Consider the following 16,693-nt stretch of genomic DNA (forward strand, 5'->3'; position numbering starts at 1 on the left):
GCACAGTCTCACTCTGTCCTGCCATTACACTTCAGTGAGTCAAGGTGGACACCACAACACAGTTAACCATCAACTCCAACTTTTCCCCTCTTCTCCAGAGCGATTCTTTAACTGCATCTGACCTGGGGCATGGGCACTTATTGTCTTCCATTTGTACTTTTTATGTGTGTATGTGCTAACACAGAAAACATTTGAGTTTTCAGAATAGTCTATGTAGTATAAAGAACTGTTTTCCAACGCATTATCCTGTAGTAATGCCATCGTCATTATGTAGCTTTCTTTTCCAGCAAAGCAGAATGCATAGTAATCAGATGATGTAATCCGGAGATGCTTCTCGAACTCTTGCCAGTTCCTTGGCTGACCTCTGTGGAATAAACCAAGTCCTTCAGATCCAAGAGAGCTTGGATCTATTCTACTTCCAAGTAGACAAAGTGTTTATAAATGTTTCTCTCTTTATTGAGGGTAAAGGTCCAGGAGCAAGTGCTAGAGGACAACTGAACGGATACCAATGTGCCTCCAAAGTGCAACAGAAAGACAGACAGACAACAGGATTCTCAGGACAGAAGAGCAGGAATGACAGATAGAATTATATGAAGGATGGTGCATCAGCTGTAGTTGGATGTAAGCAGTTTGGCAGCATAAAGATGGCAGGATTCTACCTCAGCTTCCCCTATTTGGGTAGTGAGCCTGAGAAGTCTCCTTCCATGTAAAAAGGGACAGTAATATGTCCATCTGCCTGTGGTACTAGGAAGCTGAAAAAGACAATTTGCTAATCTGCTGCTTAACTCACAAAGGGCATTCAACAAATAGTAGCCTCCAATGCCAAACGTTTTCCTTTTCTTACTGATTTCCATTTACTGAAGCCCACATTGGCTCTACATCCAACTGGTCAAAGTAACTTGGGAAACTTGACCTTGATATACCCAAATACCACTGACCTCCACAGCGCCACCCACATAAGTTCTTGTGGTAACAGACCCAGAGGCTGAGTCAGCCTCTACAGCTTCCGCTCTCCCCATCCAAAGGACAAGTTTTCTCTAGAGGTTGCACATCTTTGATGCAAAACCCATCACGGGAACAAGCCGTACAGAGAGAACATTTCACACGCTGTCTCAGGCATCCGAAACATGCTGTATCACAGCCTTCAACTGTGCAAGGGGTGCTGCAGAGATTTCATCAAGACTTTTGAGCCAAACATAGCTTCTCATGAAAGCAATATGGGATATGAGCCTTCCTCTGATGGATGAAGAAAAGTGCACAGCACTACCAATCAGGAACCATGACTATGTGTGAGTCTGACTGCTAAAGCTCCTACTGGGCTGCCTGGGATAAAGGAATAGCAAAGAACATCACCCAGTGGTCATGTGGAGGGCTGGGGACAAGGAGTGGAGGAAGAAAGAGCCTGAATAAGGTGACAGAGCCAGGAACAAAAATGCCTCTTCTTCCTTCCACTGTAACTCTTATGGAGTTTGGCACAGATGAATTCTCTTGTTTTCTTTTTTTCTACTTAGATGGCATCACTGGGCAACATTGGGTATCATGAACAGTAGGAAGAGCTACTATTAGAACTGAAGTAAAATGAAGGATTTATAGCCACTAAGGTTTCTTAATAATTATTTTGCATTTTTTTCTTTTAAAACTGTACACAAGAAAATCCATGAGATTCTTATCTCCAATTAACCACCCAAAAACTGTAAGTAGAGCTGTGGTTCAAAGTATTAGAGTGCTAACCTTGAACACAAAAGCTCAGGGACAGTACCCAGACTCTGAGTTCAAGCCCCACAACCAACAAGAACCACAAAAATTATCTGTAGACATATTTCTTAACAATTGTCAAGATTCAATAAACTGAACTGAGTCCTGTACATTTTTGAGGTTATTCACTAATGTGTAGACAATTCTTTACAGTGCTCAAAGCACTGTATCTGGTATCCTTTATGCCTTAATGATAGCTCTGTCAGCTACTCTACCTTCTTTTTATTTTTGGAATTGGAGTTTGAATTCAGGACCTCAAGCTTGCTAAGTAGGTACTCTAGGCCATGCCTATAGCCCTTGGTTACTTTTGACATAGGTTCTCACACTTCTTGCCTGCGCCCACAACTAGACTGCAATATTTTATACTTCCTGTTATAGCTATGATAATAGCCATACACCACACCCAACTTTGGGCTGAGAATGGGTATCTCATAAGCTTTTCTGCTCAGCTGTCTTTGAACCACAACTCTGATCTCAGCTCCCAAGTAACTGGGATTACAAGCATGAGCCATGATATTGAACTTTCTCTCTACTTTTATTAACAAATGAGGAAGGTGAAGCTAAAAATAATTAGTGATTTTTTTTCCTCCCAAGATCTTACTGCTAGTGAGAGCAAGTTAGGGCTCAAACCCAAATCTTTGAGGGTAAAGCCAGGTCTATTCTAACCCCAGACCAGTCTCTTACCAAGCTCCCTTAACAATTTCACACCAAACAGGGTTCTTACCTTCCAACTCTTCTTTTTCATAGTGAATGTTGAGAACAGTACTGGTCCCACCCTGATCCACTACAGCTTCTTCATCTGGTCTCTGTTTAAACACAAATAAGCAAGCAATCACAGCAGAACGTATACATCCAAACACTTTATGTGTATTATTTGTCCAGATGCTTTTGACAGGGTAGGGTGAATAAAATTAGTTGATATGTTTTTTTTTGGGGGGGGGGGTCCGGTTGTGGGGCCTGAACTCTGGGCCTGGGCGCTGTCCCTCAGCTCTTCACCTCAAGGCTAGAACTCTACCACTTGAGCCACAATGCCACTTCTGGCTTTTTTCTTTTGGCTTATGTGGTGCTGAGGAATCGAGCCCAGGGCCTCATGCATGCAAGGCAAGCGCTCTACCACTGAGCCACCTTCCCAGCCCTAGTTGATATGTTTTTTTGTTTGTTTGTTTTTTTGTCGGTCGTGGGGCTTGAACTCTGGGCCTGGGCGCTGTCCCTCAGCTCTTCAGCTCAAGGCGAGCGCTCTACCACTTGAGCTACAGCGCCACTTCCGGTTTTTCTGGTGGTTTATTGGAGATAGGAGTCTCACGGTCTTTCCTGCCCGGGCTGGCTTTGAACCTCGATCCTCAGATCTCAGCCTCCTGAGTAGCTAGGATTACAGGCGTGAGCCACCAGCATACGGCTGATATGTTTTTTTAAATGTAAACCTCTCAATACTTTGGGATACAAATATAACAGCCATTTTATTTCTCATTTTGTAAGTAAGTAGCCTGAGACCCAAAGGAAATTAAATCATTATGGCCCAAGGTGACAAGTGTGATAAAAAGTAGAAGGTGGACCAAGCTCAGGTCAAGGACAGCAGATTTCATGTTTTCTCCACTCCCAACTCCACCTACATATCTAGAAAGATCTGTAGGAAGATTTGGCACTTAGTAAGTGCTATCAAACAAAACAGCTTCATCTGTTGCCAAGGAAGCCTCGGACTTCTTGAGATGTGGCTGGCGTTGAATTTTGATCTTCAGATCTCAGTGTCCTGAGTAGCTAGGATTACACGTATGAGCCACTGATACCCAGCTCTCAAAATCTTTTTGTTTTGAAGTTTTTCTACTGGAAAAGCAGATTGCTCAGATTCAGCATTGTATTTGAGAGGCATAGATAATTATACTAACTTGGAGAAATAAACTGAAAATTTGATCAGGTTCTGGAAGATAGGTAAGGGTTCAGAGTACTGGAGATTTGTGGACAGGTCATGCTCCAGAAGTAGATGACCTGACAGCATGAGCAGAGATAGAAAAGTGGGAACATGTGCAGCAGTTCTGGGTTAAGTCAGCCTGGCTGGACTTAGAGACTTGGGAAGGAAAACAGATAGGCAGGGATACCAATTAAAGGTTAATTTTTTTTTCTTAAACCATTTAGGGTCTTGTGAGCATTATTAATAAGCTAGGTATATGCTATTATACTCATTCTTTAATAAAGACATTCAGAATCCACTATATGAAAAAAAATCATTCTAGGTGCCAGTCTACAGTGTTGGAGAAGACACACAGTCCCTCCCTCAAGCAGCAGAATGAGATTTCATTACTGAGGAGAATTTCAGGGTTCTATGAGAGCATATAAGTGGGGAGGGGTTAGCCTCATTTGGAAGTGGAACATAGTCTAGAAAGTCTTTCAAGCTGGACATTGGTAGCTACTGTAATCCTAACTAGTCAGGAGGCTGAGATCTGAGGATCGTAGGTCAAAAGCCAGCCTAGGCAGAAAAGTCTGTGAGACTCTTATCTCCAATAAATTGCTTAGAAAAAGCTGTGGCTGAAGTGATAAGATGTTAGCATTGAACACAAAGAAGCTCAGGGACACCACCCAGGCCCTGAGTTCAAGCCCCAGGACTGGCAAAAAAGGAAGGAAGGAAGGAAATTGAGGCTGAGATCTAGGAGGTGAATATCAGCTGCCAGTGGTGGAGCAGGAGCAGGAGAGAGAGAATGATAGCTCCGGGCAGATTAGCACTCAATAAAGAAGGTGAGGATGGTTCTGGCACTGAAAAAAAAATGCCGAGTTTGATTAAAAGGGCTGGAGAGTATGGAGTAGAATAAATGAGAAAAGAGAATGAATTTGAGAGAAACTGCAGTAGACTTGATAATAAGAAGGGAACAAACTTCCTAAGGACATAGTCAGTAAATGCATATAGACTGTCTAAATAAGTCTAAAATTTCAAAACTGAGCTCAGAGTGTGTGATGCTAAGGCTACAAATAAGTAAGGAAGACGGGGGGGGGGGGGGGGGGGTGGCGATTTGCTACTGTTGGAAGTTTAGCTTGCTTTTAGGTTTAAGTACTGAGCCACACAGCTTAATGCTGTGATTGAAATTTAAGACTCCAGGAAGAGAAACAAAGTGTAGAGAGCTCTTCCTTAGGAATTAAGGGTAGAAAATGAGCCTTAAGACAAGAAAGGGGGAAATAGAGAGGAGAAGGATGGTTCCATTTTTTACATATGTACATTGCATAGTAGGACTGTATTCACCCACCCTTCCCCTCTATTTTATATTCTATCTTGTATTTTTTCATCAAGCAAAAAAGTTATGTATGTAGATAACTGTTCACGTTCGGCTTCCCACTGGTTTTTAATATCTAGAGGACAGAGATCAATTAATAATAATACCTGGGGCTGTCCACAGATACCTGACACAGTATAGAATGCAGTCATTAACTGGAGAGGAGGAAGACTCTAAGACTATAAAATCAAAATAAGGGGAACAAGGTCAATCATTTGAAAACTTCCAGTTGGGAAACTTATTATTTGTTAGTTTCCTTAATTTAGATTGCTCATCTAATTGGATCAAAATTCACTGATTAATTTGTTCCCCTATTTTCTGTCTTACCAAAGAAAACAGCCAGTAGCCATTAACCAAAACACCTGAAAAGTCAGGCTTCAATATGAATGTGTGGATTCTGGTTCAAATAAACTAAGTATAAAAATAATAATAATTATTATTATTATAAGATACAGAAATTTTTAAACAACTAAATATACATTTGACTATATTGAAAAATTGCTGTCACTTTTTTCTCTTATTATTGTCACTTTAAAAGTATGATAATAATCTCCTGATCTGGCAGTAATGTCATTTTTTTTATAAAAATGAGTCCTTAATCTTTAGTGACACACACTAAGTTTTTACTGATGAAATGATAGAATGTCTGGTATGTGGAGGATGGAGACACAGATGGACCAACATGGTGTATTGATTATTGAAACCAAATCGTTGGAACTTGATGATTCACTATGCAAATCTCTCTACTTTGATATATGCTTGAAATATGCAAACTTTGTTTGAAACCATTCAAAATGAAAAGAAAGGAACATCAGGTCTCTTTAGTCTGTGCTTGCTGCAGATTCCTCACCAGTTGGCTATTATTTCCTCTGATACCATCTCCACTATGATAAAGAAGAGTTCTCAACTTGGGGTTCATATATTTGAAGGGTACCTATCAATGTCCTTCAGAGAACTGTGGTAATATGTATGCAGGTCCATTTTGTAGGAGAGGGGAACAGAGTCCATAACTTTGATCAGATTCTCAGAAGGGCTTGTGACTCAGAAAAGGTAAGAATCATGAAAAACCCACAATATAAACTGATGAGAAAAAAGAAAAGAGGGGGGAAGGAAGGGAGAATAAACTAAAGATAATGCCCTTTTTCTAAGTAATCCTCTTCTCTGTACTTCTTCCTAGTATTCACTGACAATGGCCTCTACATAAATGCAAACTGGGGTACCTACTTCAGGGATTAATTAAGATTTTAAAAAAGAATTAAACATACATTGAAAGTGCATGGCAGGTCTTGAGGAGGGGGGGCGGAAACATTGTTAGGAGCTTTGAGGAAAAAAAAAATTATAGTTTGACTAGCAGACCAGTCTTACTTACAGTAATAGAAAAATTAAAAGACATTGAGTGGTACATAATGGTCCCAACTCCTGGAAACAGCCAAAAGGATGCAGGAAGGAAGAAAGTGATAGACAGCACCTGCCTTCACCCCTCTTCTTTCTCTCCTCCTCCTGCTCCACTCTGGACAGCCCTTCCTGCAATAGGCAGCTCTCATACATTTCACCTCAATGACCTCTTTCATTTCCCAAAGCATTTAATATTTTCATTATATATAATATCCTCCCACTCAGACCCACTTTCAGCCTTTAAGAATATTGAGCTCTGATTCATTTAACCATTTAAAAATCAACAGATATAGAGATGGTATCCAGGTTTTTTGTTGTTGTTGTTTTCTTTTTGGTATTTTTGTTGGTGGTGGTGATGGTTTTTTGTTTTGTTCTGTCTTTTGCCAGTCCTGGGGCTTGAACTCAGGACCTGGGTACTGTCCCTGAGCTTCTTTTTGCTCAAGGCTATCAGTCTACCACATGAGCCACAGTGCCACTTCTGGCTTTTTCTGTTTATGTGGTACTAAGGAATTGAACCTAGGGTTTCATGCATGCTAGGCAAGCACTCTACCACTATGCCACATTCCCAGCCCCTCCAGGGTTTTTTTGATAAGGACTCTACTAATGAACTCTATTGTCAATCCTACTTAGAGGTTTCCAATCCATACACTGGGTTGATACAATTCGAATTAGGAACAGATGTTTATTCAGCACTTGTTATATAGCATCTTTGCTATATTATCTCACTTAATCCTCAAAGAAAATAGTCCTAAGTCAAAGCTAAGTAAGACCTCATAAGAGCTAAGATAGGTCTGTATTCATTATTAACATTATATACTAATATTGCTTTTTAAAAAAAGAATCTGGTCGTTTGAGAGAGCTCAAGTCACTTAATCATGGGTTAATGCCCACAGTGAGAATAGTTCAAGTCATATTATCACCATCTTAAATCCAGTACAGTTACAGAACCTCATGCACCAAATGTCCTTTTACTAACCAAATCTCCATTTGTTCTCCTCTCATTCATTTCCATTTTGCTCTCCATTCAACAAAGCATCTGAATTCTGGTGTCTTGTAGACACTGTCACATAATCTGACCCAGACTTTTAATTCTCTAACTCCCTCAAGTACTTCCTCACTTAATTCAAACACCAGAGAGAGAGGGGGAAAAAAAAGTTCCATGTGACCTTGCGCAGCTGTTTCCCATCTACTCTTCTCAGTGGTCACAAGCTGCTTATTCTGACTCATCAGCAGCCTGTGAGGAAACAAAAACTCTAAAATGGCTCTGGTTTCTCGGGGATTCTTTCTTTGAATCTCATTTGGGAGTCATTCCTACTCAGTGTAGATTACTAGATCAGTATACTGTAATAGGGAGAATAATCACCCCCTAATAACACATCCTAATCCTTAAGAATTTGTGATTGTGCCAGTGCTGGTGGCTCATACCTGTAATCTTAGCTATTCAGGAGGCTGATACTTGAGGATTGTGGTTCTAAGCCAGCCGGAGCAGGAAAGTCCATGAGATTGTTATCTCCAATTAACCAAGAGAAAGCCTGAAGTAGAACTGTAACTCAGGTGGCACAGCACTAACCATGAGGGGAAAAAAAAACCTCAAGGACAGTGCCTAGACCCTGAGTTCCGGTTTTTGTATATGTGCCTAGGACCAGCACACACAACACACACACACACACACACACACACAATGTGATTGTTACCTAACATGGCAAAAGAGAATTAAAATTGTGTGAGAAGTAAGGTTGCTAACCAGTGGAAGTTAGGAGATTATCATAAACTATATACAAAACAAAGTATTTTCAAAAGGATAAGAAGGCTGGGCACCAGTGGCTCATGCCACTTGAGAGGCTGAGATCCGAAGATTGCCGTTCAAAGCCAGCCTGGGCAGGAAAGTCTGTGTGACTCTTATCTCCAATTAACTACTAAGAAAAAGTGGGAAGTGGAGGTATACTCAAGTAGTAGAGCTAGCCTTGAGCAATAAAGCTCAGGGTTGGAACAGAGCCTAGACCCTCAGTTCAAGCCCCAGGACCAGCACACTGCGCGCGCGCGCGCGCGCGCACACACACACACACACACGGTAAGAGAGAAGAAGATAAGAATCAGAGAAAAAGAGACCACAATCAAGGTCTTAGAGATAAAGGATGGAGGGAAAAAACTATGAACCAAGGAATTCAAGCAGTCTCTGAAAAATAGGAAAAGCAAAGAAAAAGTTCAATCCTAGAACTTCCACAAAGAAATACAACTCCACCAACACTTAATTTAATTTTAGTGCATGGAGATCTGTGTCAGACTACTGAACTGAAGAATTCAAAGATGATAAACCTAGGCTGTTGAAGCTACTCCATTTGTGGTAATCAGTTATGTCAGCAATAGGCAGCTAATCCTCTGTATATATGACTCCTTTGTGACTACCTTAAGGAAAAACAACTAACCTTTCCATTATCTAAAATTTGTTGTTGTAACCTAGCAGCAAATCTACAATAAATACTTTTCTTTGTCCTGATTACCACTGTGTGCCCTGTCTACTCTGCCAAGGCAAATCATGAACTAAGACAATTATCTCAAGGTTTTAAAGGAAGTAAATTTGCAGCGTGAATTGCACTCAGCTCTGCTCAAGGCCTGCCTGGTAATTCAGCCCACATCTCTCCTATTGAAACTCCTCAGTAGAGCTGGCAAAGCCACATGAAGAGAATGCCCATAGGCTCCCTGGTTCTCCCACATTACCTATGGCAGGGGAGAGGGTAGAGGTCATGAACTGTATTGCAATGTAGTGAGAGAAGAAATTGGTATCCAAGATTGACATTTTATTGAGTAACGCTGAACAAATATTTGTCAATTGGTTGCCATAAACTGATCGTGACCTTCAGAAAAGTTGACCCACCCTCTTATAGAGCCATTTATTCATTTGCTCAGCAAACATTTGCGAGCTCCAACATGTGTCAGAGTCACTAGACACTAGAACTCAAGGTTCTTCAGGAGCCTTTGTCTTATCCTTGTTTTATCAGATCCAGATAAGAGACAGGATGGGACCCACTCCCCACTGGACATACTTCTTGGTTGTCATCCACTTACCCAGATTTGTTATTCTGATGAGTTCTGCAAAATGTTTACTTCTAAGCAGTCCTGATTTGCATAAAATCCTTCCCCCCTTGTCTTCCCCTCTACTGTTTCCACTCTCACTAAACTTCCCTTCAGTACCCTGCATTGTTTGCTCAAATGCTGAGGATTCCAACCTCTCCAGTCTTCTCTCCTAGTACTTTCTTCAGCTCAGTTGTGGAACTGTGAAGCTATAAGATGGCCCCAGTTCTTGACCAAAGTAGGAACTTTCCCTAAAGTTGTTTTATGTTCTTCTCCCATTACTATCCTCTTTAAGAGCTCATCAATTCTTAAAATTTTAATACATTCCAGAGAGCTCATCAAGATGAATAGTGAGGTTCAGCACTGCTGGCTCATGCCTGTAATCCTGACTACTCAGGAAGATGAGATCTGAGGATGGCAGTTCGAAGCCAGCCTAGGCAGGAAAGTCTGTGAGACTTTTATCTTCAATTAAATCACAGAAAAAGCTAGAAGTGTATCTGTGGCAAAAGTGGTAGAGTGCTAGCATTGAGCAAAAAAAGTTCAAGGACAGTGCCCAGTCCCTGAGCCCCAGAGTGGCACACAAAAAAAGAATATCTTAAATTATTGTAACAACCTCCTAGCTGGCCTCCCTCATTCCAATCAGCCTCACTATAATACATCCTTTCTATATTTTACCACCCATATTTTCTCAAACACACTTCTTTTTTTGGGGGGGGGGGTCCGGTCGTGGGGCCTGAACTCTGGGCCTGGGCACTGTCCCTCAGCTCTTCAGCTCAAGGCTAGCACTCTACCACTTGAGCCACAGCGCCACTTCCGGGTTTTTTTTCTTTTTTCTTATGTGGTGCTGAGGAATCGAACCCAGGGCCTCGAGCATGCAAGGCAAGCGCTCTACCACTGAGCCAACTTCCCAGCCCTCAAACACACTTCTTAAGCGCTCACCCAGAGTCAGTACTGCTCTAGATGTCAAAGCCACAGGCTGCAATAATGCACAGTGATAAAGGTTATTCTTGGAAAGAGGCAGCACTGGATTTTTGCAGAGCCATGAGCATCTTGAACCTCCTCCCTAAATCTCATTTTCCTCATTTGCAAAATGGAAAACTAAAGGTACATAATTCTCAGGGTTATAGAAAGAGTTAAATGGGATCATTAGGCTGGGGATGTAGATAAATGGTAGAGGGCTTGAATAGTTTCCAGAGGCCTTGGATTTGATCTCTAGCACTCACTTCCCATTGGCTATGCTTGATCCACAGCATAGCAAAAAGGAAGGAAGGAAAGATGAAGGGAAGGCGGGAGGAAAGAGGGAGGGAGGGAAGGAGGGAAGGAGGAAAATGCAATAGTACATAGAAAATAGCTAGTACAGGTCCTTAGCACATGGTGGCAAGCACTCAATAAAAGCTACAAAAAACAGTAAATGGAGCTATTAGATGAGCAGCAGAGTATACAGTTTCAGAACACTTGGTAGGTTCTGTGAGCAGAAGAAACTGAGTGGTAAGCCGGGCGCTGATGGCTCACACCTGTAATCCTAGCTACTCAGGAGGTTGAGATCTGAGGATCGCGGTTCAAAGCCAGCCCGGGCAGGAGAGACCGTGAGACTCCTATCTCCAATAAACCACCAGAAAACTGGAAGTGGCGCTGTAGCTCAAGTGGTAGAGCGCTCACCTTGAGCTGAAGAGCTAAGGGACAGCACCCAGGCCCAGAGTTCAAGCCCCACGACCGACAAAAAAAAAAAAAAAGAAAAGAAAAAAGAAACTGAGTGGCAAATTCTAATAGATGAACAGAGAACTAGACCCTAAAGGTCAGTATAGAATTTCTGAGGTGAAGAGGAAGGGAAAGATTTTCCACCTTGGACACCTTAGAAAAGGCACAGTAACGGTGCTGGGAAGGTGGCTCAGTGGTAGAGCGCTTGCCTTGCATGCCTGAGGCCCCGGGTTTGATTCCTCAGCACCACATAAGCAAAAAGAAAAAAGCTGGAAGTGGTGTTGTGGCTCAAGTGGTAGAGCGCTAGCCTTGAGCTGGAGAGCTGAGGGACAGCGCCCAGGCCCAGAGTTCAGGCCCCACGACCGGACCCAAAAAAAAAAAAAAAAAAAGAATCTGTTACGGGCTGGGAAGGTGGCTCAGTGGTAGAGTGCTTGCCTTGCATGCTTGAGGCCCTGGGTTCGATTCCTCAGCACCATATAAGCAAAAAGAAAAAAGCCAGAAGTGGCACTGTGGCTCAAGTGGTAGAGCGCTAGCCTTGAGCTGAAGAGCTGTGGGACAGCGCCCAGGCCCAGAGTTCAGGCCCCACAACCGGACCCAAAAAAAAAAAGAAAAGGCACAGTAACAAAGGGAGAGTTGTGTGTGAACCACACATTTGTTATGCTGGGCTAATCCTGATTAGACTCTGAGCTCTTTAATATAAGTACCTTGGCTTGAAGATAAAGGAGTGTCATTTATTTATGATGCTCATGCAATTAAGCAGCATTGTATATCAGGCATTCTTCTAGATGACAAAATTTTCTGCCTGACTTCTGTCCTCATGTAGCTTCTATTTGAGAATAAACAAGAATCAAAACAAGAACCTTCAGATAAGTTATATGTGCTAACAAGAGGCCAAACAATGCTATACAGTGAGATCCTGCCTCAAAAACAGAAAAAGAGGAAGAGGAGGGGGAGGAAGAAGAGATAAAACACTGAAGGGTTTCAAAATAGGAAAATGGCATGATCTGATTTGTGTTTGAAGAGCTCTCTGGCTGCCATGTGTACAGTGGACTGTAGACCAGAAGAGCAATCAGAAGGTACTGTCAGACTAGGGCAGTAGTAGTAGTACTATATATAGTACATACCAGGTAAAACAGCACAGACTTATGCAGATGTGCTAGCTGGAACCCTCTCTGTTTACACCAAGTAATGCCATGTCCTCATTCTGCAAGGTCTATCTCCCTTGCACACAGCCTGGTAGGCACACAGGAGCTTCACTGGTAATCGTCAATTGATTGACCATGTCTCCTCCAAGTCATGCCCCACTTCCTTTCTTCCTTCTACCCTCATTCTCTCTTCTTCCCTACATCTCAAGTTCCCCTATACTTAACGCCTGACTCCGGCCTTCATGAAGTCTTACTGTTTCCACACTTCTATTTCTTCTCCTCATTCTGTCACCATGAAAGTTTCAGAGACTATATGTAAAAGAGATCATTATTTCCCATCCTACCCTCAGAAGCACTGGGAAAATCATCAATTTCGCAGAACATTAACAGAATCCTAAGGGTTATTATGCTCTTAATAATACAACCTGTACATATTCTGCATGTTAAGGACACTCTCTCCTCACATTTGTTCCACTCTGTTCTCCCACTGCAGCCAGAAAAATGTTTCACTAGAAAGATGTAATCATGATCTCATTTGCTCTCTCCGCCAGCAGGCTCTCTCTCCTGCCTCACCTTCCCCTCTAGTGGCATCCTCTTGTTCCTCAGATAAATACCAACTTTCTCAACAGGGGGCTACAATAATAGCCCACTACATTTCAACCCCAGAGTATATCTCACACTATTCCCCTCATTGCCCCCTGGGCTCTACATTATTGGCCTTTCAGGATGTGCTCCCTCTTCTATCACAGGACTTTTGAGTATACAGTTCTCTTTGTCTCCAATTCATTTGATGAGCCCCTTTCCTCAGTGGATATCATTCTTCAGATCTTTGTTCAAATTTTCTTCCTTAGAAAAATCTCTAATCTGTAGTTGTTTATACTCTCATAGGACTAAGCACTAAAATTATTTTGTGTCAGTTTTAGTTTTTGAGATAAGGTCTTGCTATGTAGCCAGATGGTTTCAAATTCTCAATCCTCTATTCAGCCTCCCCAGTGCTGTGTGATTGATTAAAAATGGGCTGGAGACGTGGCTTAGTAGTAGAACACTTGCCTAGCATGCATGAGGCAGAGTTCATCTCTAACACCACATGGAAGAAAGGAAGGAGGGAGAGAGGAAGGGAAGAAAAGAAAGAAAAGGAATTCCTTCTTTCCGCTTCCCACTATATGGTAAGCTCCAGGAAAGCAAAATATTGCCTATTTTTCTTTACCATCATACCCCAGAGGTTGAATATGCACAACAGGCCTTAAGGTTAGATATGCAAAGATTTTCCAAAATGTTTATATTCTTTTTTTTTTTCCTTGCCAGGACTGAAGCTTGCACTGTCTCTTAATTTTTTCACTTAAGGCTGGTGCTTTACCAATTAAAACACAACTCTACTTCTGGATTTTTAGTGGTTAATTGGAGATAAGAATCTAACAGACTTTTCCTGCCTGAGCTGGCTTTGAACAGATTTTCTCAGATCTCCCGAGTAATTAGCATTACAGGTGTGAATCACTACTTACATATTTTTTAATAGCAAGCAAAGAAGGAATTATAGATCTTTTAGTGGCAAATGACTACCAGGAAGAAGAGGAAGGAGTCAGTGTCTTGATACTCATTTTGCTACAAACTTCAACTGAAACTCATCCCTGACATCAACATTGCATTTGTTTCCTGAGATGGACCATCCACCTCTTCCCAGTCCTTCCCTGGTCTTGACTGCCCTTGTGCCTTCAAGCCCTCTGTCCAGGGCACTAACCACACCATCTTATTACTTTCTTACAGTAGCCACCCAGCAGTTCTATGATCAATGACTTCAGCTCTGGCTTTGTTTTGTTTTGTTTTTCATTCCCTTAAATCATCAAGCTGTTCCTGCCCCTATGTGGCTTGCCTACCCAGAACTTGTCAGATGTCTGTGCAATGGGTCTGGGAGAGACACAAAGCTGGCCAACACTAATGAGGGCTGTTTCAACCTCCACAGTCTTCTTTCTAGCCCTTCCTTTGAACCAGAGGTGCCAGAAATTTTTAAAAATTAAACACACATGCAGCAGAGCAAGATCTCTGGCTACCCTTTTCACCCACATTGTTCCAGCAGGACAAAGCAAGGCCAGAAGCCGGCCTCTCCCACCAGGGAGGAGCAGAGAACCTTAGTCGCCACCCTCCGGCCCCCATCTGCGAGGTGCTGGGCGAAGCAAGGGCTGCGGCAAGGGCTGCTCTGGCTCCTAGGTTCGGACCCAAGGTCACCCTCTCTCAGGCCAGGCTGGATCCCCAACCGCCCGAGCGCCCCCTGGCGTCCCGAGATGGACTCCCCTCGCCCTCGGGGAGAGGCCTGGGAAAGCCGGGCTTGGGGACCCGAGGAAGGAGGGTGGGCCGAGGATGAGGAGGCTGAGCCCTGGGGAGGGGCGGGAGGCGGGGCCCTACCTGACAGCTGAGGACGCCGTCCGAGTGATTCCCGGCTGGCATGGCGGAGCGGAACTCGGTCTCCCCGGTGGGTTCCAGGCCGAACGTCAGCAGTCCACACCCCTCCGGTTGGGTGTGAGCGGACACAAGCGAGCGCGCGCGGCGACCCCTACCCTGGAGCAAACGGTCAACCATCAAGCGCCGCCGCCGCCGCCTCCATAGCCACCGGTCCTCGAGGCACACGCCGCAGCCAATCAGCGAGCGGCTCATGCAGCCAATCAGAGCGCGGAGCACGGGAGGACGCTGGCCAGCGGTACCCTGGGCTACCGCTGGGGGGAGGGGGGGGGGAGGAAGAGAAGTAGTCCTGGCCCAGTTGTCATGGAAACCGCCTCCCTCCCTTCTGGGGCCTCTGGGCTCCAAGGTCCTTTCCCGAAATTGAAAATCTCTGCTTTGATTTGCAGCGGCACCTGACTCTTGAAAACAAGGAACAAAGTATCGCGTTTGCCTATTCTGGTTCTACTCCTTGAAGAGATGGTTTTGTTTTGTTTTATTTTTAATTTTTAAATTTTAAGGAATTAGCCTGCCCCTCAGATTGCAGGAGAAAATGATTGGGGATGAGGGGGAAAGTCCTTCTAAAAATTATTTATTAATCCCTGAGCTAGTGTCCAGATTGAAGAGAACACTAAAGAGAAGCAGAGCGACAACAGTCAGGACCTCCTTCCCCCCATCTCTCCCCCCTTCTCTCTCTCTCTCTCTCTCTCTCTCTCTCTCACACACACACACACACACACACACACACACACACACAGGCTATATTTTAAGCCTTATACCTGAGTTTCAGCTCCACAGCAGAAAAGACAAGAGTTGAGCTGAGGATAATTGCTGAAGTCATTCCACAAAGAGTGCTTTGAACTTTTCCAAGAAATGATCTAAGGCAAATTATTACTTAATAACAACTATCATACCTAAGACAATGTTAGAAATGATAAGTAATGCATTCAACTTGGGTTTTGTTTGAAAGAAAACAGCCTGGCCAACATCTAACCATTCTTCTTATCCCCATTGGAGCAAAGGGAGGGGGTTAATTATATGTACTATCACAAGAGATTGTAGTTGAGTCCATATTACTAAGGGGCAAAGAATGATCGCAACTCTCAGCCTCCAAAGAACCTACACTTGAGGAACATAGTCCAGTACATGTTAAACTTTCAATCTTCGCATATCATCCCTTGCATTGTCCTGAAACTGGAAACAAGGTTGAGCTTCAGTATCCCTGAAAAAGAACCACATTTCTCATTTTCTATATAAGTCCCTTGCCCAGTTTCTGAGCTTTACTGTTATATCCCTATTCTCTGTTCATCTCCTGTTATATTCCTTGAATCTGTTATTCACATCCCACCCTTATCCACATCAAACCCTTCCAAGTCAATCTCAAAGGTCACCTCCTCCAAGAAGGCTTCTTTTAGTCAACTCTCCCTGACACCCATGCCTATGATATTATGTTTCCCTTTTCAGAACACTTACTGGACATGTTTCTCACAATAACTATTAAAGCAGTTATTAAAGCACTTAATAGGTTGACAGCTTACTACAACATTCTAAAGTTTTTTTGAGGGCAATGATTATCTTTCTTATGCCTCTCTCTATATTCCACAGAGCTTCTAAGAATTCTGAACATATAAAAAGTAGTTAGCAACTATGTACTCATAATTCAATCTAATAAAAAATGTAGCTGGGCACTGGTGGCTCTCGCCTGTAACCCTAGCTACTCAGGAGGCTGAGATCTGAGGATCGCGGTTCAAAGCCAGCCCAGGCAGGAGAGACCATGAGACTCCTATCTCCAAAAAAAACACCAGAAAACCGGAAGTGGCGCTGTAGCTCAAGTGGTAGAGCGCTCGCCTTGAGCTGAAGAGCTGAGGGACAGCGCCCAGGCCCAGAGTTCAAGCCCCACAGCTAACCAAAAAAAAAAAAAAAATGTAGTAAATAACACCA

The 16,693-nt window shown here is 43.0% G+C and overlaps 1 protein-coding gene across 1 annotated transcript in view; it reads right to left on the minus strand.

The window, feature by feature from the left end:
• The window catches only part of Slc4a8 (solute carrier family 4 member 8), a 70,902-nt gene extending 55,984 nt beyond the window's left edge, over positions 1-14,918 (minus strand). Inside the window, exons 1-2 of the mRNA XM_042668761.1 lie at positions 14,723-14,918; positions 2,480-2,561 (exon numbers count right to left, since the gene is read on the minus strand). Coding sequence (XP_042524695.1) covers positions 2,480-2,561; positions 14,723-14,896 — 256 coding nt within the window. The 5' untranslated portion in view covers positions 14,897-14,918. The remainder of the gene's footprint in view (positions 1-2,479; positions 2,562-14,722) is intronic.
• Positions 14,919-16,693: the final 1,775 nt, after the last annotated feature.

This window comes from Dipodomys spectabilis, unplaced genomic scaffold (genome assembly GCF_019054845.1).
Source record: "Dipodomys spectabilis isolate Male_0828 unplaced genomic scaffold, ASM1905484v1 ptg000477l, whole genome shotgun sequence".
NCBI lineage: Eukaryota > Metazoa > Chordata > Mammalia > Rodentia > Heteromyidae > Dipodomys > Dipodomys spectabilis.